General features: G+C 40.6%; 1 protein-coding gene across 3 annotated transcripts in view; it reads left to right on the top strand.

The window, feature by feature from the left end:
* samd10b (sterile alpha motif domain containing 10b) overlaps positions 1-21,321 on the top strand; it is a 55,874-nt gene that overhangs the window by 8,051 nt on the left and 26,502 nt on the right. The window contains exons 1-2 of one of the 3 annotated variants that reach the window (XM_063464545.1): positions 8,050-8,222; positions 17,453-17,637. In XM_063464545.1, the coding sequence (XP_063320615.1) occupies positions 8,162-8,222; positions 17,453-17,637 (246 nt within the window). In that variant the 5' untranslated portion in view covers positions 8,050-8,161. Of the gene's footprint in view, positions 1-8,049; positions 8,223-17,256; positions 17,366-17,452; positions 17,638-21,321 lie in introns of those variants that run through there. The other 2 variants (XM_063464546.1, XM_063464547.1) reach the window with 2 other exon arrangements.

The raw sequence follows: 21,321 nt of genomic DNA, 5'->3' as shown, positions 1-21,321 counted from the left end.
AAGCCATATGGCGCTATTGAAAAGTGCCTCAGACCATGGAAAATACACATTGCAGTGATTTATAACATGCTCGAAATGCACTGATAAATGTGAGTAGTTTAATATGACATTCAGGTTCCCATTTGTGTGTACATGTGATCCGATTTTCTGCAATTAAGTCACAAATAAGAACTGACTTTAACGTCCAAGCCCAGGAGATGTCTGGAGGCTGAAAAGAAGAAATTCTGTAATTTTAGCTTGAATGTAACCCACTTCCTCATGTGGCCCTTCTTGACTTCTTAAGTGATTCATTCTCAAAAAGAGATTGGGGCTATTATGTCAAAGTCAATCTCTCATACGGCACATAAAGATCATGTGTTGCAAAAAATGTTTTTATCTGCGCTTGAATTTGAATCAAAATCTTCTTAGATTCTTACCTGTCTTATATTATTTCCACTTCTAGCCCTGGTTCTCTATTAATTTGGGGTCGTTTTGATCCTTTACTTTGATCGCTGGCATCAAATGGTGGAAACACTGGGCTTTAGCGTGGCACTCTTTGTGTACAATACTACGCTTTTAAGTGTTTGCACCCTTTTGACCTGATTTAGTTGAATCCACTGAGACATGCGGCTGTTGCAACTTATCCTTAGATTAGGGTGGATTTGTCTTGTAAGAGTTATAGATAGAGGCAGCTGAAAGTGATTGCCTAAGTGCTGTATTGGTCATAATGGCTGTTAGAGCAAAAGACAAAAATCCTGCAGCTATATATAATTTTTTTTTTTTTTTTTTTTGCACAAGCACCTAGGACAATCTAAGACTTTTGCAGTTCTTTACAGTTGCTTAAGGGAATAAACAGCAATCAGTTTGTCAGAGTCCGATTATATCTCCCTCAAAACATTTCCTCTCATTCCACTTCATGTGCTTTTGTCCTCCAGTTGTAGTCTTATGCTTTTATAGAATTTTGCTCCAGAAATAGCTGTTATATCAAACTAGGAATGACAGACGTTAAAATGGAACCAAGACCAAACTATTGTCGTGGGAGGCAGCCGAGGTTACGGCGCTGTCAGTCAGAGTTAGTGGGGGCGGGCTCTAAGCTGTCATCCCAGTGTGTCGGTCTCGCCCTACATATCAGGTCACTGGTGCTCTGCAGGCTTTGGATCTTGGTAGAAGCAAACACACATACACTACTTTTAGGGATATAGCTGTAGTTATGTGGGGTATTGTATATACAGTATTTTTTTCCTTCCACTTGTGTGTGCACTGCACGTTTGCACTGATGGGCCGAGTCACCGAGTTTGGAACAATGCTGGAAATAAAAACTGACACAAGTCAGGAATAATTCTTGTAAGAAAGTCTCTGCCTTCAGTGGATTTTCGAAATGGATGACGAGATGAAACAGATCTTTGGAATATTTGACCAAAAAAAAAAACTGATTTAAATTTCTCTGCAATGACTGAGAGAAGAGAAAAGCACAGCCAGTAGATGTAGGGATATCATGTGAGATGGGTTTGAGGTGCACTAATTTGACAGAAAGTGATGTAATTAAGGTCTGTATAATAAAACTCTTCTCTCCTAGCCTGTCTCATCTAAAGTGAAAATGGTAGACAATCAGCCAGTGCATTAACATCAATAGATGTGATGGCACAGAGATAGGGCTGTGTGTGTATGTCTGGGAGATATAACGCGAAAGAAGCAAAATGGGTCACTCACGCTTGTGCCATTAATGCCCTATTGTTAATGTGATGTATCTGTGGAATAATTAGTGTGTTTTCATTTGTGTGTGTGTGTGTGTGTGTGTGTGTGTGTGTGTGTGTGTGTGTGTGTGTGTGTGTGTGTGTGTGCGTGTGTGTGTGTGTGTGCGTGTGTGTGTGTGTGTGTGTGTGTGTGTGCGTGTGTGTGCATGCGTATAAGTGTCTGACTGTGACATCTGAGTAGCTGGGTAATAATATGGAAATGGTTCAGTGAAGTACAAGAGAGCGTAGCGCTGGTTTGGCACTGCAGTTTTGGAACACAATTACTGAAACTACTGAGACTGTAGTTTCAGTAATTGTAACACTTCTGACCAAGAAGCACTGGTGTCGGCGCTTAACAAGCATATACGCACACACGGGGGTGATTAATTGGCTGGTTTCTGAGAGGAGCCCAGAGCAGTTTCTGCTTCTCTATGAAACATCTGGCATCATTAGAAGCCAACATTAGGGAGTTATCAATAGAGAGCTGATAGTGTTTGAAAACCTGTTATTTATGGAGCTTTGTGGTGCATTAGCCACGGAAATGGGCACACAGACAACTTACCAAGCTCGAAAAAGATATTTGTTTGAGTAAATGCTTTAAAAAATAGCCTGAAGTGTCTAATTAGTGTAACAACATGTGTTAGTGCACCTCAATTTGACCTCTTACCGGAAACTTTACTCTTAGTTCTAACCAATGCCCTTTCTCTCTCTCTGGAATTCAACATGTGTCCTTCTCACTTGGATTCACTTCATCTAGGCGGCTCTCCCATTTCTTTTTATCTCTTGTTCCCACCTTTGATGCACTGATCTAATATTTAGGTTTGCCAGCTGTCCAATTCAAGCCCAAAAATCTAGATAGGATATCTGTGACTATGAGGCAATCCACTGGCACGATCTATTCAATTCAGTTCTATGTTATTGTGTGTTTGATTTGCCACAGAGCTGCAGCTAGCGGCAAAGCTAAGGTAGAATGGAGCTAATGGCAGACAGACAGACAGCAGTTTGGGGGCACATCACAAAGCTACAACAATATATTTATGGTAACTTAATGTGTTGTTGTCAACACCGTTAGATATTTCAGTTCAGCTGTCTGCTGTCAGCTCCACACCTGTGTGTGAGGAGCAAAAAGAAGGAATACTGTGACTGTAAATAACAGCAGTTTGCAGCCTAAAGAAACTCACTTAGATCCCAGATAAGACCAGTACAAATATACTGGACAAAAGACATCATTACTGGGTCTGTTTTCATTTTCATTTCTCTTTAAAAAAAAAAATACCAAAAATTCTGTAAATTTATATTCCTAGATCTATTTACTGGTGTCATTTTATTTTACAAGGTAACAAAAGCTGTTTAAAATGAGTGTGATGTTTCTTTATTCACAGAGAATTATTCGCAGCCTCTTCCTGATAGTGAGAGACAGATAATTAATTTAAAAGTTATTGAACTCAGTCACAGCCAAGATATCAGTATCAGACTGGACCAGGAAAAAGCTGGATCAGGCAATCCCTACTTTTGTAGACACCATCAAGTCTTAGTCTAGAAAACTTTTTTTCCTTTTGTTTTTTTGTAATTTTTTTGTAATGCTATTCTTTTTTTTTAAATTTTCATTTTAAAGTGCCTGCACTTACACACACTAGGCATAATTACAACCATAGATGGATATACACTCTTAGAGAAAACAGCCATGGTTATAAAAGTGCAAAAATATCTGTGTTAGATTGCAGAGGCAAAGCAGGAGACAAACAGGAGAGACATTTTCTCTCGGTGCCGAGATGGATCAATGAACTCATCACACACTAGGACAGCTGACTGTCAGGAGACAATATCCTCAACACATTTCCATTTGTTTTGCAATTTTCGAGTAGGGCCATGCTTTAGCACTCTATTTTTGAATAGACGTGAGGGGTAATTTGACCTGCATATGCCTATCCACTCGATGTCATCCTCAGTCATGCCGGTTACCATGATTGCTGCAGATTCACTAAATTACTTTGAACTGAATAATTAAACTGAGCTTGCACTTCAGTAACTCACAGGCGATGTGGGTGTTTTCCATTATCACACTGTATAAATTAGTGTAACTTATAGCTGAAGTGGAATTCAGCTTAAGGGGCACAATGACTTTATTGGATGGAGCTTAAGTTTACATGACACTCATGTAACAAAAATTCTTCAGGACTATTTCTTTTTAAATTTTTTATATTTATAGCTTATAGAAACAAAAAAAACGAGTTTCTCAAAATATAAATTCTGAGTTTGAATAAATTATTGTTCAAATAGTATAAATACCTTGTGTCTCTTGGTTTGGCTCAGTATGTGTAATCACAGTCATGGGAAGACAGACGATTTGATGGTGTTGGAATTAAATAATTTTCTAGATGATAATCATGACAGTCAAAAGGAGGGTAAGACACAGAAGATCATTGCTTCGAGAACTCAGGAAAGTTTCACAAGGAGCGGTCTGATGCTGGTGTCAGAACATCAAAGGCCACCACACACAGACGTCTTTGGAAAAGAAGCTACGGCTTACGCATTTTTAATGTCAAACTACACCCAAATGAAAGACAATATCTTACCTGGGCTAAGGAGTAAAAGAACTCGACTGTTGATCGCTGGTCCTCTTTACAGATAAAAGTAAATTTTGCATTACAATTGGAAATCAAGGTCATAGAGAGACACAGAAGCCAAGGTTTTTGATGTACTGTGTGCACATGCTGCAATATGCTGGTGTTGCTGCAGGGCTACAGTGTTTTATCAAGTCCAAAGTAACATAGGTGCCTGCCAGGAGATTTTAGAGCACTTCATGCTTCCATGTGCTGGCAAGTTTTATGGTGATGCTGACTTCCTTTTCCAGCAGGTGTTAGCGCCTGCCCTCAGTGCCAAAACCAAATTGTTTGTTGAGTGTGTGTTTGATTGGTTAGCCAACTCGTTTGAACTGAACACCAGTGAGAATTTACTGTATGGGGTATTGTGAAGAGGAAGAGGAGACCAGCACACCTGATCAAATAGAGGAGCTTTTCAGAGCTAGACATTTCTAAATAGTCAGTAGTTTATTGACGGAAATATTGGAGTAAAATGAGTTGCTGGATTGGTGATTTCCATTAGTGTGATTGAAGTACTCTGGTAATAGTCATATTTACCTTTCTATCTCACTTTTGCATGAAGTTAATTTAAAGCCACTGAAGCTATACAGCACAAGGTTTTAATCTGGTTAGTTTGTTTCAATACATGACAACAGTACGCAATAATTCAAATGATGGTGCACAATTTGGTTTGCATAGTTTGTCAGGTTACTATGGGTATATGTTTGAGTTGCCTGGCTGCTGCTCCAGTCCTTCCTGGTTTAAGTAAAAGAGGAAGCTGAGGGCAGAGCTGGTTTAAGTGCAGACGTCTAACAAATGGACTTAACCATCTGGTGACCACACAGGAGAATGGGGTGTCCTCTTGCAATGTGTTTAGCTATTGTCTCTTGGGTTTTTCCCTTTGATGTTTAAAATGGTTTATTCAGTTACTATATAAGTTGCTAAGTATTTTTTGAGTAGAATTTTGATCTCTTTTATGGGCCTACTTAGTCCTTAAAATAGCTTGTTTCCATTACTGTAAATTTTTGTAGTAACGTCTTTTTTGGGGTATAATAAAACCCATCTGTGCCTGTACATTCTTGGCTGCTTGGTCCCTTAGTTATTAGTTATATGCCATAATCAACAAAAAAATTTAAAAAAAGAGAGAATATTTCACTTGATATGTTACTTCACTTGAATACAGAGTAATTTACTGTTTCGAATGAAATTACAAAAACAGAATACATTTTTCATGATATTCTAGCTCTTTGAGATGCACTAGTACGAGCTGGATGTTATAAGTGAAACAAACCAAAGGAAAATGCATCAAAAGAACAGTGCATAGTGCAGGATGTGTAGGCAGGCAAAGGCAGCCTCATCTATGGGGCAGGTGAAATGAAAAGAATACTGAATACTAGGCAGATGTTGTGCATTACAGCCTGTACTTGGCTCGACACTGAGGCAATTCTGCAACACTAACAACACACAGAGCACGACAGCAGAGAATTTGGTTTCTTTTCAAGATATTATTACTATTGTAGCTGTGGATTTCAGCCTATTCAATTACACTGCCTCTCTATGAAATGCAATATAAATATTATCCATGTGCTTCTGTTTCTCAGTTTCAGGGAGGGTCACGGTAAATGAGGATTTTCATCACAGGCTCGATCCTTGACAGTTTTATTTCCTCCACCAATGCATATGTGATAATTGCAGTTTGAGTGTGTATGTGTGTGTATGTGTGTGTTTATTTGTCAGCAAGACTACATAGAACCACTAATCCAAATGCCATAAAACAGGGACTGGTTATTATGCGTTATAATACACAGTCTGAAAATTGAAGAGCAACTCCACAACTTTGCTTTCGTTTTGACTTTTTGGTTTTGGACCTTTTAGAGCTGCTAGTAGGAGATGGAGAGAGACATTTCCATCTACTGCCAATCTCTAGACATGACATTGATGTCAATTCATTCCTAGAAAGGAAACAAAGAGAATACATGCACTTTCAAACTGCTGAACAATGCCCATAAGGAGAAGGGAAGGCAAGAAATGAAATAGGTACAGAGTGTGTGTTTTGGAGTAAAGGATTAAGAGGAGAGAAAGTAGAAAGGTACCCCGGGGATCTTTGGCCCCGGCAAGAAACTCCTGCTGAGACTTTATTAGTATTGGTGTGTGTATTTTTCTGCATGTGTACATAGAGGTGGTGCAGAGATTTGATTCCTTTCACCTTTTTTATTCCAAAGTACCCGCTCTGTATCAGCTGCAGCGGAAACTATGTGAGTGAGCAAGAACAAGTGTGTGTATGTGCGTGTGTGTGTGTGTAGAGGAGCAGTAATTGGCATGTCCACCTGACTGAAAGGCCTGGGCGAAGTGGCAGTGCCGGAGTGGAGCTGATAACATGGCAATTAGGCTGCGAGAGACAGACCCCCAATCAGCTCAACATGGTACAGAGACTTGCAGAGACAGGTGGGACTACAAGGACCGACAGAGACCAGAGAATGGGCGAGTGCCCCCAGGTGTGAGCTAATTTGTCATGCTGCTATACTGAAATCAAGCAAGTTCCGCGAGGGCTTCTGCCAAGCTACCCGTACGGGATGGCGCAGGCTGACAGCTCACGTTCACGCAGAAGACACCTGCTGCGGCTGCTGACGAAAACCTTGGTTTTGTTGCGTCTTTTTAAAGCTCAAATGGCACACTTTAAAAGGATGAAGAAAGCGGGCAAAGGTTTACATGCTCTGTGTCTCACTACTAATGCACAGATGAAAAAAGAGCAGAGTAATTTCATGGCTGTGTCTGATTGTTTTTGCCAGTGGTTCTGCTGCAATTCTCCACTCACCTGCCTTAGAGGTATTGCCTGAGCCTCTTTGTGTGGCCCCATGTTGGAGCCTTTGCATTGTCTACCAACCTTTCTTCCTTCTTTCTTTCTTTCTTTCTTTCTTTCTCTCTCTCTTTTTCTCCTTTCCCTCCCCTCCAGGAAAGATTAGAGGAAGCCTCCTGGATCGCATCACATGAGCATTGCAACAAACTTTTAAAACTTCAAAGCTCTGAGTTATATTTCAGTTGGCAGACAGAAGTGTTAACACTATCACCACCTCTATTGCTGAGTTTCTAATCATTCATGCTGCTTGCAAACTAACTCCCTGTCTGGAGTCTTCAGTCTCGACCCGTCTATCTCAGCTCCAGATTCATTGGCACATTTTCCTTTTCGCCTCACTGTGCTCTTTTGTCTTTCTCTGTTTACCTCTTAGCTTCTGCAGAGCATTAACTTTTATCTCTTTTTTCCCCCACACCAGCTCTCCACTCTTTTGATAAGCCTACTCCCCCCTCCTCTTTATCATCTTTTATCCCCTCATCCTGGCGTCTTTGTGTGGATTCAGGGATGGTGTAGAGCAGATTATCAACTAATGCTCACAATGGTCATTTATTCACCTCTTTGTTTGCAAATCCTCTGGTGTTCAATAACCTTTGTGTTTATTTATGCAGAATAGTGTGTGTGTGTGTGTGTGTGTGTGTGCTTGTACATTGTGTGTTATTGAATGGTTATTATGGCCACGCTATGCTCCGATGTTTCCTCTCTAATATGTGGCAAAGGCTTCATGAGTGCTGACATACATAAGCAAAAGCAGGGTTTGTGTGACAGTAAAGCTTTAAGGACACTCAATAACATATTGAGTACTGAACCCAGACCACAGTGTGAGTGCACTGCATTGATTTACAGACCACATGACAATCACAAATAAGTGCAGCTCACGCTCACCACTGTAGGCCACTGTGTGTGCAGCTTGTGCACAGCCTCCCTTGCATCACTCCAGGAGCTTTTAACCCTTGCGGATGATCACCACCTCCATATGGAGTTATCGTGTAATAGTATAAAGAGACGATTTCTCTATGATAAGCAGACAAAGTTTGGCGAATCCCTGCCGGACAGCCTTTCAGGCTATCACTGAAGGTATGTGTGAACTGGGAACTACTACCATGCTGCATTTTGCTTTTTCAAATTGCTTCTTTAATTTCAATTTAGAGGAAAAAACAAAACAATAATAACGAGAAAACCTATTAGTCTCATTGCTTGAACCACTTTAGAGTTCATTAGCACACCATCTGGCTTATAGCTCTTGGTTCCAGTGATAGGCTTAAACTGCTCTTTAAATGAAAAGATAATATTTTGACATTGAAATGAATGCTGCCATTGTTTTGCGATAACCTGTTAAATGACTAATTTCCTGCTGGCTTTATCGAGGACATGGTTGTAAGTTGAGGAGGAAATTGAGTTTTTCAGAGCTTTGATATTTTGCACCCAAGCATCCGTTAATCCACTCACTGAGGATGTTTTGCCACTCAGGGGAACAGCTGTAAACAAACACCGCATGTTTAAGAAGCCAATTTTGTTCTTAGCAGAGAAGTTATGTCATTTCATTTCCATCATTATTTTGGATTATTTCCTGTGGCGTACAGAGGAGGACGGCACGTTTGACAAACGGTCTCTCTCTGAAATATCTGAAAAAGTGAATTCTAAACATGGAATTAAATCAGCAATGTGTACAATTCTGGATAGGTTATGTATGAGTTATAATATTATAACATCTGCCTGGGGATACCACTGCCACTGTCATGAGTATTTGAAAATGTATACCACGCTTTGCTCGGTCTGAGCACTTCATGTAAATTTTCATGCCTTGTCTAATTTCCCTTAATTAATTTCTAAGTCCTAATGAGGCTAATTTGATTACATTTGTCAAAGCCTTTCACACATTGATAACAGTCGAGTAGTTGTGAATAGGCAGATTGATCTGTGTTACCTCTGTAGTTCTCTACAGCTTGTTAAATAATATTTCACAAACATGTACATAAACACTGATATTGGTTGCCGTGTGACACTTGAGGCTTCAATGGAAAATCACTGATTCCTTGTAATGATTACTCTATGGATTCATTATGTAAGTGGATGCCTACTGCAGACTGCCAAAGTGTCATACAGTAAACGGTACATATATGTAGGCCGCATAGGTGAAGTAGTACTAAATCTACAATGTCTTTATTTTCAGTATTTGAAATATTCACATGGTAATGTGATTTCAGTTGCTGGGTAGTGTCCTCACATGTCAGCCAGGTCTCTGTCAGCCAGTTCTGACCAATCCACACTCACACAAGCTTGATGAAGTAGATTCACAGAATGTGATAATGCTGTATACTATTAATATCACACCCTTTTGTTACTTGCTGGGTCCATCTGGCATTTGGTGCAAAGCGGTTAATGTACACTGAGTTTTTCACTGAAAATGGCTAATGATTCAGAGGATAATTTTCTGTAGTTAATTACTACAACCAGCCCGCTTGCTACAGTCTTACTGTAGTTGCCTTTATATTAGGATCTTTTCCATTTTATAATGTAAAGGGAACTATATATGGTCAAAGTTTGAAATAAAGAGGTCAGGCCAGGATTCAGACTGTTTCTTATTCTTGGGTTAAGTTTATTTTTCAACTCTTGGATTTGTATGATGTCAGAGAGAGTGGATATGCTGTGGGGCCACAGCACGATGATGAGCTACAGGTTTGCAGAAAGGTCCAGTATCAGATAAATGAGGATTATTTTTAAAGTGTGAACAATACAAAGCTACTGTACCACGGCGGAGTCAAGTGTAAAAATATGGGGCTTGAAATGAGACCCATACAACAAGCCCTCTTACCTCAACGACATAATACGTCATAATGACTCTCAAAGCAATAATAAAGGTGTGTTTACAGAAACAACACAAGAGTGTTTCCACATTTGAAGGTGGACGTGGTGATGGTGGCACAGCTTACAAAGATTTTTAACCAGGAACAATTAAGAGACCTGAGTTTGCAACAATGTGAAAACAGTAACTGCATTAGAATTAAAGATTCAAAATAGGCAGTTTGATGATTTTAACTACATTTCTTTATACACAGAAAACAAATTCATGCACATTTGTGTTGAGTGTTGAGCTAGTTTTGACGTTACGCAGAATCCTTGTTTTCAGGCTGCTGTTTTTTGCTCCTTTCGTCACTTTGCAATGAAAAATACGGGTACCAGAATAGTTATGCATTGCCAAAGTCAAGTTTTAAGTTTCATTTCAGGGTGTAGTTACTATAAAATTGTTTATAACAAAGCATCTTGTCTGTTCCCTGGTTTGCTCAGCCCTGATCACACCTCAAATTCAAGCTCATCTCCTTCCCCTTGTCCTTCCTCATCCTCCCTCTGCCTCTGACATTCACTCTGGATTATTGATTGTCAGTGAGATCTAATCTGTCCTCCCATGTCATCATACAGGAGCTTGGCTGTGAAGGGGAGAAAACAATAGACATGCACAATCTCCACAAACTCATCTTCTTAGCAGTTCACACCTTCATTCTTCCTCCCCCTTCGTTTCCTGGTGCAATTAATTTCAATGTTCTTCTCTAAAGCTTAATTTTCCATCTATTCTCTTTCTTTTGTGAATTGCCATTTCACCTAGTTCCCTGACGTTCTATTTCTCCCTTTACTCTGGGTTACTTTTCGTCATCCACTTAAGAGAGCATGACCGTGTCAGACCCTTATATCCTGTCTCCTCTTCCTAGTAGTCCTTCGTTTTCTTCCTCTTGTGTGAAACATGTAGGAAGTTCCTTTGAACAGGAGTGGATATGACAGCCAGTGACCTCGATTGGAGGAGTTAGGTGGTCTGTGTCTGTGCCTGTTTTATCTAAAGTGATCCGTAATTGTATGTTCTCTGAAACAGTGATGGATAATCAATAGTTCTGTCTGTCTCTGTGAGAGTGTGGTGGTGGCTAGAGTTAGAGAATAAAAGTCATTTTGTCCTTAATGCGGGACCTTTCCAGAGCTTTTTTTTCTCTCTCACACCACTGCTTGCAAAGAGGAGACCAAGGCTGGCCTGGCATTTCCTATACCAGCTTTTGTTATTCTCTGTTAGGTGCTCTCAGGGTAGTGCAAGCTCTCACTGGCAAAATCATAACAGAAATGCCAACTCCACCTGCGTTCTTGGCTGCACTGTGCACTGTAAGCCATAACTGCCCTGCAGTTTGAATCCAGAATCCAGCCTCATATATACAGCCTCTCTGCAGCTTGACTCAGATCCTCTGGCTTAAACAAATACAGACAGGGGATTGTACAGATGTGTGAATATATGAGTATGCATCCTGGCATTGTGAGTCCCATTAATGTATGTATGAGTATGCTGGCATTTACTAACACCCACAATCAGACACACAGATTAAGTTGGCATTTCTCTCGTCTGTGCCCTGATGAGAGTTGATGATGGGACTTGGAGCCTGTGTCGTGGATGTCCATTGTTTACTACCATTTCTCTGTTTGTGTGTTCCCCTGACACTGATCGCTTGTGAAAAGTAAACCTCAGCCCCAGCCTCTGTGACAATGTCTCATGTCAGAGTGGATAATAGACTGCAGTGCATCATGGGAAAAACCCTGGGGTCCTGGGTTTTATATTTATTTTTAAAGCTGCGACCAGATTCTTCTTCTTTTTTCCCCCCCTCCTGCTCGTTCAAATGAAGTAATTTCATGGCTCATTCCTGGGGTTAAAACTGGGTCTGGTGGAATGGATGAGATGTAAATAGCCCCATGCTTTACCTCTAACATGCTATAGGACCAGCAAATTGGGATCATCGGTAAACGTGTTGGCAGCATTGGTCTGCTGAATGCTGTATTTAGGAGTCCAAGTTTAATGTGTTATACAGGCATGAAATCACTGTGTGATAGAGTTTCACCCGCTTGAAGATTACAGAGAAATGAGGGTAACTGTGATTTTTTTTCTTTCCTCTTTTATATAAAACTTGGACTGCAAATAGAAATTTTATCTTAGAGTTGCCTAAAAGGTGTTTGGTGGGGAGGTACTCGATGCCAATATCATGCTGCTCAAATACACCGTGGCACCGTCTCTGTGATGCCTGAAATAAGGTGGATAACCGGATCACTTGCCTCATCCTCCATGCATAAGGATGAAGCAAACACATATTCAGATGCATCCTAAAGTTGAAGCCAAGGTTATGCAGAAATCAAACTTCAACAAAAAGCCTACACAGCAAAAGAGTCCGCATGGACTAATTTAGATGCTCTTTTTTAGAGTCAAATGAGCAATGTTCGGTGACGCCATGTTAATCTACTGAGGGATTTGGCTTGGAACGACCTTCCTGGGTGCCGTACCTAACAGCTTAATTACCTTTTCAAAAGGAAATACCTCTGAGAGTTAGCAGCCACTCTCACAGCAGATATGCTGCTCTGTCAAGAGGAGGTGATATGAGGTTACACTTCACTGGGCTGAGTCATATTGACCTACCTGTCCTCTACACACACACATACACAACAGACGCACACACCTGTCCGACACTTTGCCCTTGATTTTGGCACCTTCACTATACACATACCTTTTTTCTCAGTATGTGAAGCTGGAGGTACAGACTTAAATTACACTCCATCACGGTGTATCTTCTTTTTCAGCTACCCACAAGACACATATCTTGCTTTTGTCTTTCCATTCTGCCTCCCACCATCCACCCTCCATCATTAGTTGTCTTCTCAACACTCCCTCGGCTGGAAGTGAAAAAAAGTCACCAGCAAGGGCAGCGAGAGATAATGCAACACCAGATAGTGACAAATAGGACAGTGGAGATAGTGCGGTTGTCGAGCCAGATCAAATTCAAGCTGAGACAGACAAGTAAAGGTGACTGATAACACCTTTTTTTTTAAATGGTAAGGGTGGTAATCACCCCAGATCATAAAGATCTGAAGGGCTTTAACACAGATAGATGATAGTGCACGTGCATGGTCTTAAAGCTTTGCGTCCCTAAAAGCAAGCAGTAGAGGGATATGGTGCAATGTCATTTCAAAAGCGATGTCATTTGAAAGGTATGGATATTTAATCATCTTTGCCTGATGTTAAATTCTCTGCAGTATCCTGTCCCAGGAGGGAGAGCCTACCAAGTCCATTAAACCACAGAATAAGCAGTTTGTCTTCATTTGTACGTAACGGAAGTGGTGAGGCCTGGCAATGTGGCAAAGGTGGGATTTCAGTGGAAGAGGGAGGTCATGATCCTGTTAAAAGTGATGTCTGTAAAGTGAAAGGTCTACTACATCTTATACCTTGAAAGCTTGCTCTTTAACAGCTTGTAAAATTAAGTTGTTCTGTGGTCTATTAATGTGTCTCCCTGCCTTCTTCTGGAGCTCTTTCACCTTTATAAAGTTTGATCGGTTTGCATGAATCTGATGCTAATTTGCAGCTTGGCTCTCCCGCCTCACTTTGTTTTCTGTCTTGCTCTTGCTTGTGCACTTTCTCTTGCCTCTTTTTGTGAGATTGGCAGGTCTTTAGGTTGTGAGGCACTTAGCTTCCCATGTTTCTTCCTCCTGTCTCCTCCCCCTGACTGGCAGTAATTACATCAGGTTTGGGCCTGGTTTTTCCTGACAACCCCAAAGAGTTGACAACCAGAAAGCTGAAAGAGAGTGAGTGAGAAAAAGAAAGACGGGAAACAAGGGAGATACTGCTTAAGAAGACACAAAAGTGGCAGCATACAGAAATGGGGAAAGCAGGAGTGAAGTGCAAGACAAGAGTGCAGAGGGAGAAAACCGTAGACGAAGGGAGAGAAGCAGAAAAGGCTACACATCAGTGATTCCTGACAGGTCTTTCTTCTTCTTTTTCATCTCTACCCCCTTTTCTTAGTCTTCCCATCATGGCTGTGTGAATTCTGTATTCACCACTGCTCACTTCGACCGACGTGTAGGATGAAAAAAAAGTGTCCCCTCCCGACTCTGAGATGCAGCCAGCTGTTTCCCACCATTTTCAGCTGTCATACAGCAGGTCTCAGCAGGCCTTTATTTCATTCTAATATGGAAATGGAAAGATTATAATCCTTTGTTAGTTAATGAACTTTCTTTCTTTCTTTCAAGATGACCAAGTGTCAAAAGTCGCTTTAAGACAGAAAAAAATGTAGAAAATTGGTAGACTGATAGATGAACACATCAGAAAGATCAGATTCAGCCCAGTTCAGTTTCTCCCTTCTCTCTTTGGAGGAATGAGGAAAAGAATTTAAGAAATCTCCAAAAGTTGATTCTGTTCATCTGGACGTAGCGTTTTGTGGGAGAAACGTTTTGTCACTCATCCAAGTGACTTCTTCAGTTCCTAAAAGTCTGCAAAAATTTAAGAAATCATTCACAGAAGATGGAATTTTTGTTGTTGTTCCCTCAAAGCATGTGCTGATGTTGTTCTCTTGTAAAGAGACTTTCAGATCAACAAGTAATGAATACAACATTTATTATTCCACATTCCACTTTTACTTCTATCATCAGCAAGTCTGTCTCCATCTCACTAACAGTTTTTACATAGTCAGATAAAACTTGTGGTTCGAAGTAGAAGTGCTTGTCCACCACTACTGTCTCCAGTTGAATAGCCATTGCCAGTTGTGTCTGTATCTGGAAGTCCCACAAGACCCTAGCTTGGTCATTCTTAACAACCCTATGGGTGTGTGCCATTTTGACCTTTTGTGGACTTGCAGGCCATACTCGGCACAGATGTTCCTGTATACTATGTCAGTCGCTTGATTGTGTTCCATGCATGCCCTGCCTCCTAGCATCTTGCACCTTGCTGTTATGTGCTGGATTGTCTCAGGGACATTTTTATATAGCCTGCACCTGGGGTTGTGTTTGGTGCCTCTATTGAGCTTGTGCTTAGAGCTTATACTTGTGCTGCAGCCACTTCTTCTATCTGCCGGTGGTATGTACAGTGCAGGGACCTGTCTTTCCATAATGGGTCCTGATGTTGCTCCTATTCTTTCTCAGGTATCTACTAAGCATGTGATCACTTGTGGCCATCTTTCTAATGTAGTCATGGATGTTCGTTGTCTCATCCTGGATAGTGGATCTGACACACGCTAGTCCTCGGCCTCCATCCTTCAACTTAGTTTATAGTTACAGATTGCTGCATTTGTGGTGAAACTCTTGATGTAGGTGGCTTCTATCACCTCCTTTGGTCAGCTGATTATCCCAGCAGGGTATCTGATGAGTGGTAGGATGTAGGTATTGATTGCCCAGATCTTGTGCTTCCCATTCAGCTGATTCTTCAGGACTTGCCTTATTCCCCGCAGGTATTTGGTGGTTGCAGCAAAGATGTGGTCTCTTTTCAAGTGGTTCACATTTGTCTGTGGGATTCTCAGGTACTTGCATCTGTCCTTGATGTCTGCAGTGTTGCCTTTTGGTAGTGCATTCCCCTCAGTTCAGACTACTTTCCCTCTCTTAGTTACGATCCAGCTACACTTCTCCAGTCTAAATGATATTTTGATGTTGTTGCTGATCCTAGTCCTAGAATTTATATCGTTTTTAACTTACATACATACATACATGATGTTATCCATGTAGAGGAGGTGGCTAATGTTTACTATATTCTGCATTCCGTACCAGTAACAAGTCTTGTTAATGATCTGGCTAAAGGTGTTTTTAGGCCTTTTGCCAAACAGTCGTGACAGAGCATCCTGGTATATCCCACATTTGATGGTGACTTGTTCAAAAGACCATTCCTGTTGATCTTGTATAATTATAGACATTTTAGGATCCATGTGAGGCATTGAGTCATTGGCTTTCTTCTAGTCTATCCAGGCATCAAATTCTGACTCTACCACCCAAATGTTGCAGCACAAATTGAGACTCACCTGACCAGACAACATTTATTCTATTGTTATTCAATTTTGGTGAGCGTGTGTGAATTATAGCCTGTTTCCTTTTCTTAGCTGTCAGGAATGGATACATACCAGTAGACCATCTGCTTCAGAGTTTGACATATGCATTCTCTGATGCTCTTCTGCATAGCCTGGTAGAAACAAGTGGTTATTTGAGTTACTGTTGCCTAGCTGTCAGCTCAGTCTGACCATTCTCCCCTGACCTCTGGCATCAACAAGGCATTTTCACTCAGAGAACTGCAGCTCACTGGATATCTTCTCTTTTTGTGACCAGTCATTGTAAACTCTAGAGATGGTAAAGATGGGGGAAATCCCAGTAGATCAGCAGTTTGTTAAATGCTCAGACCAGACCATCTGTTACAATTATGTCACGTTAAAAGTCCCTTAAATCACCTTTTCTTCCCCATTCTGACACTGCCTAAATGCACCGAGCTGCAACCACGTTACTGTCTGATTTGATGTTTGCATTCATGAGAACTTGAATAAGTGTACCACAAAATGGAAATTAAACAAATCTTACTCGGCTGGCAAAGAGCTTACGGTCAAAACTTAAATATTGTTTCATTTTTGTTTGAACCAAAATAATCCAGAATGAGTGTATAAATGATTTACAGAATATCAGTGGTTGTATGTTAACAAGGTTTCTCATTTACCACTAATAAGCAGGTTTCTTATCAATCACTTTTTTTTTTTAAATTACCGCAAAATGACTATGTTAACCATTTAATTGTCATCAATTCTCTTTCTGTTTACACACCCTCTTGACCTTTTTTACCCCTCTACTGCCTCCTGCCGCCTAGCCTCTTATTATTTGCATTACATCACATTAAATCAATGCTTAGGTAAACTGAGCAATGACTGCGTGTCTACTCTTTGAAATAAATCCATGGCTACAGATGACTAACCACAGTAAAATAGCTCATTCAACTTGATGTGAACTGTAGAAGATGCCCTTTGGCCTTCACAGAACTATACTCTGACCCCGCACTGACAACTTGTCTGCTTCAGTGTCTCATAGCAAGCATTTAGTCTTGACAGGGAACAGGGGTAAAGATAGAAAAAGAAAAAAAAATAAAATATTCATGAAGTAGGATTTAAATAATCAAGGACTAATCTGAAAGAGAGACACAGTTCCAGAAATCATGCGGTGCCTCTGTGAATATGCACTCAGCATAATTGGAGATCACACTGTAGTTGCACTGCTGCCCACCACCATCACCAAAACAGCCATCTGTTTGTAGCTGTACTAGAATCAGAACACACAGCATGTAATCTGGGGTGAATGCTTCCTGTTAAGCTCCTAGAGGATTATCAATCATTTATTTTTGTTAGGTTTGGATGTTCTTGTTTCTCAGTCCATGGACCTTATGAAAACCCCTTTCGTAAAGAAAATACAAAGTGAGTGCTTATCAGTATCTATTATTTCTCCTCTGCTTGTTTCGTTCTGTTTCATTTGCTGGTTCTTCTTCTTTGCTCTCTTGTCAGCGGCGTCCAGCTTCAGTTTTTGCCGTGCCTCCCTGGAGCACACGGTGTCTGCTGAGGAGCTGAGTTACCAGCTGCCGCGTCACGCCGGAGGCAGCAACCTGACCTGGCACGACGGCCGTGGCCAGAAGACAGCACACACACGCACCGTCAAACTATTGCAGCAGCCCGGCACAGAGGGCATCCAGGTATGAAGAAGTCCACACATACAAACCAAAGGCAATGCGGAGGAGTGTTTTCAGTGCATGTGAATAACTCTGTTAATAATTTTTTTTTCAGAAGTAAAAAGGCCAGTGGGCAATTTAGCATCTTAGAAAAACAAATTTAAGATCCCCCCCCCCCCCTCTATGTCAACACACTTTGCAGTACCCTTAGGGTCAGCGCAGTCAGTCAGTTACAGTTTACTTTTGTCAGTTCATATTAATGACATTTTTATACAGAAATTTAAAGTTTCTCTTTCTTTGGATATAAAATAGCAATTCCTCAGTCACACAGGCCTTGAGACAGGTTAGCAACCGCCAGTCACTGTTCACAAAGAAATGCCCGAGTGGTTGCTGTAGGTAACTGGTTGACACTTGTGATTGTTTGCAAAAAGAGTGCTGTACCGAAAACCTTCTTGCGATTGATTTGCTCACAGTTGTATATAGTTTGAATGAAATACTGCAAATACTCCCCATTTTACTGTGAGCGAGTGAAGTTGTACCTTACCACTGCAACCAACACATTTCAAGTGAAACTTTTATTTCCAGACTGCATCAGATTTTTCACTCATTCATCACTGCTTGATGAGTAGTTTACTGGTATTTGCAGCCAAGTTGATGTCTGCCATGCAAGCTTCAGGCGACCCTAGCAACCTGCTAGCAATCAAAGCAATTGCAAGGATGTTTTGATGTAGCACCAAATACCCCTGTGCACTCAACTTTGCGCCGGCTAACAACTGTAACCACTCGCCAATCTGTCACAGAATACACTTGCATGCAGGTCTCTGATAGGCTTGCATGAAGAGGGATTTGACAATCAAATTCACAGCAACTGCCAGCAACCACTCAAAACCCCTGGTCATGAGGAAAAATGTGTATTCTCCAACCAGTGGTTGCTACATGATCACTAACCAGTCTCTAGACCTGTGTGATTGAGGCATTTAAACATAAAGCATTCTTACTACTTACTACGCCAACTGTGGTCCATTTTTGCTATAACTAATGTTACACGTCACTTGCATGTTGTTATATTACATTATATTATAATGAAATGCTTTAGTAAAATTATTTGGAAAAAATATTTTTTCTTTGAGTATAGTTTTGTTGTAATTTGGAAGTAAATGATATGTCACAAAAATGTATGTAATTTCAAAACAGTGTCTAAGCTCATACAGAAGAGTGTGGTGCAGCAAACCTATCCACACGACGTATCATACAACAAGATAAAGGAATGTGCACAAGCAACGGGGCTTCACCTAAAGCACTCTAGTCTAGGGGGAAAGAGGAAGACTAATTGTTTAATTTTGTACATAATCTTGGCTCGCCTCATCTTAGACTGTGGTGGATACCACCAGAGAAAAACTTATATAATATAGGAGTGGTGTGAGAACTGCCTTCTGATGTAACTATGCTTGTACAGTCCAAGCAAGCACATACTGCACAGGAAATAAACTCCCAGGAGCATGCAGTTTATAGTGACCTAAATGTCTCAGATCATGGTTTTTTTTTTTCAGCCTCCCCTTTTTTTATGCTCAGCAAAGCTTTAGCGGAACTGACTGGTATAAAAACTACATATTGAAGTTGTTTCACTGCTGATTGATGGATGCAGAATGTGTGTCTGGCGGCTCTTAGCAGTATCATTTAAGCACAGCAACCGGAGCATCGTTTTCTTTCACACATCACTTTGTGCAAAATGAAATCCCATCTGTCCAGCACCAGAGACAGTCTAAACAAAGACAGAGAAAAAAATCTATTTTAAGGCTTTCTGTCTGTGTTTACCCAAAACCAGCACATGACACAACAGCTCCTGTCCTTTCTCCTACTCCTCAAATGAAAGAGACCAGATAGGCCAGCGGAGGACATTTGCTCTGTCTCACCACTGGTTTGAAGAAAATTTGCAACCTTGAGGCCTTAAGATGTACATGTGCACGACAAAATTTGTTCAATAATTCATAAAACAGTGCCCCCTCAGCTATAACGGCTATAAAAGGCCTAATGAAAGACGAGTGGGAAGCTGTTTCCATGTGATTACACAGACACCGGATAATTAAACCTCCTCTATACCATGAGAAGCAAGGCTTATCATTTCCTTGTGGCAACAAGCCTCTTAATGCATTATTCAACAAATGGGAGAGCCGTCCAGCTCTGTCTGATACGTGTGTGTGTGAGAATGAGTGCCTGCGCATTCAGAAAATGTTTCAGAGTCCATTCGTACATCTATATATTTAAGCACTGGTGTATATTGGCGCGTTTTTACTGTCGATTGTTTTCCATGTATCCAGTTCTCTCAGGATGATTAGATTATGCTCCATTACACTGGTTGTGCACACATCAGCTGTAATGAGGAAGCCAGTTAAGTGAAACACAGCTTGTCTTCTGTATAAGGTGGGACCTGGGGAATTTTCTTGATCTGTTTAACAAAGCTTATATAACACATTATGCACTGCTATCCAAACACTCAGTCAGTGGAGACAGAAAATAGTGACAGCAGAGTGGGAGGACAGAAATCTTTGATATTTATTGGTGTTCATGCATGCACAAAAGGGGCCATTATTACAAAAGATGCCCTCAGCATTAAAATATTTTCAATACAAACATATAGCAAAAATGTAATTTTTTAAAACATTTTTTACTACGGCACACTATGTTCCAGGTTTTTTTTTTTTTTTAATTTTATTAAAATGAAAGCAAAGGAAAGACACCAAGAAATGATTATTAAAAAGGTTGCAAAGGGTAGACAATTGCACTGAAAACAGCTCAATTTATATTGTAAATAAGTGAGATATTGTCTGCACACAGTAGCAGCTGGCTCAACAGGAGTCAGCAAAAGCATATGTTGAAACAGAGGTTATATACTCCTTTGCCTTATTAAGTTTAGGCTTACAGAGATCTGTCTTCTGACTAGATTTTCCAAATAATTAGTTATTGTGTAGTTGACGTACCTTCTGTGCCATCCCTGAATTGGCTTTTTAGATAGACAGATGGGGTGAAGGGAGGGGTTTGTGGGTGGCTCATTTTGCCGTCTGACTCACAGCTTGTGGGTGAACCTTTAGATGAGACTGGGGAATAGGTGGAATAAAATGAATGCAATCTAGGAAGGTATAGAAGCCACTGTGTCTCCTTTCTCTAAAGCAGGACCAAGTGCATTACTGGAAATGAGGCTTTTATTCACGCTATGCTAGGTGGGCAAATAAAAAACCCCACTTAGTGAAAATTTTTACCACTATCCTTATTGAAGACAGTGGCTGACCTGAGCTGATACAAAAGAGTATATTCCCTATTCTCACATATATAATAGTGTGCACTATTGCGCCAATAGCACCAATGTATTTTGTTTCATATGTTTCTGTATTACGCACTCACTTCTATCATGTACGAACATGTATGAGATTGCTTAGATTATCGTGGTCTGCTGTAATAAGTTAAGGCACATGCAAACTACTTGTACAATGTGTATCATAGGCTCCTTTCAAAGTGCTAGGTTTTTAGACAGGATAATGGCATGGTTCTACAGATTCCACAGTTGGTCTGTCAGTCAGTTCACAGCTTGATCCAGATGGATTTCCATGAAACCTTTTTCAGATATTCATGGTCTAAGTGTATGAATTCTGATGAGGTTTGTGAAATATCGATATTCTGGTGAACCACAGCTGTACTTTCTTTTCAATGGTA

Source organism: Pelmatolapia mariae, linkage group LG20 (genome assembly GCF_036321145.2).
Source record: "Pelmatolapia mariae isolate MD_Pm_ZW linkage group LG20, Pm_UMD_F_2, whole genome shotgun sequence".
NCBI classification, from domain to species: Eukaryota; Metazoa; Chordata; class Actinopteri; order Cichliformes; family Cichlidae; genus Pelmatolapia; species Pelmatolapia mariae.
Note: the sequence above shows the minus strand (reverse complement) of the source record. Positions and strands in the feature narration are given on the sequence as shown.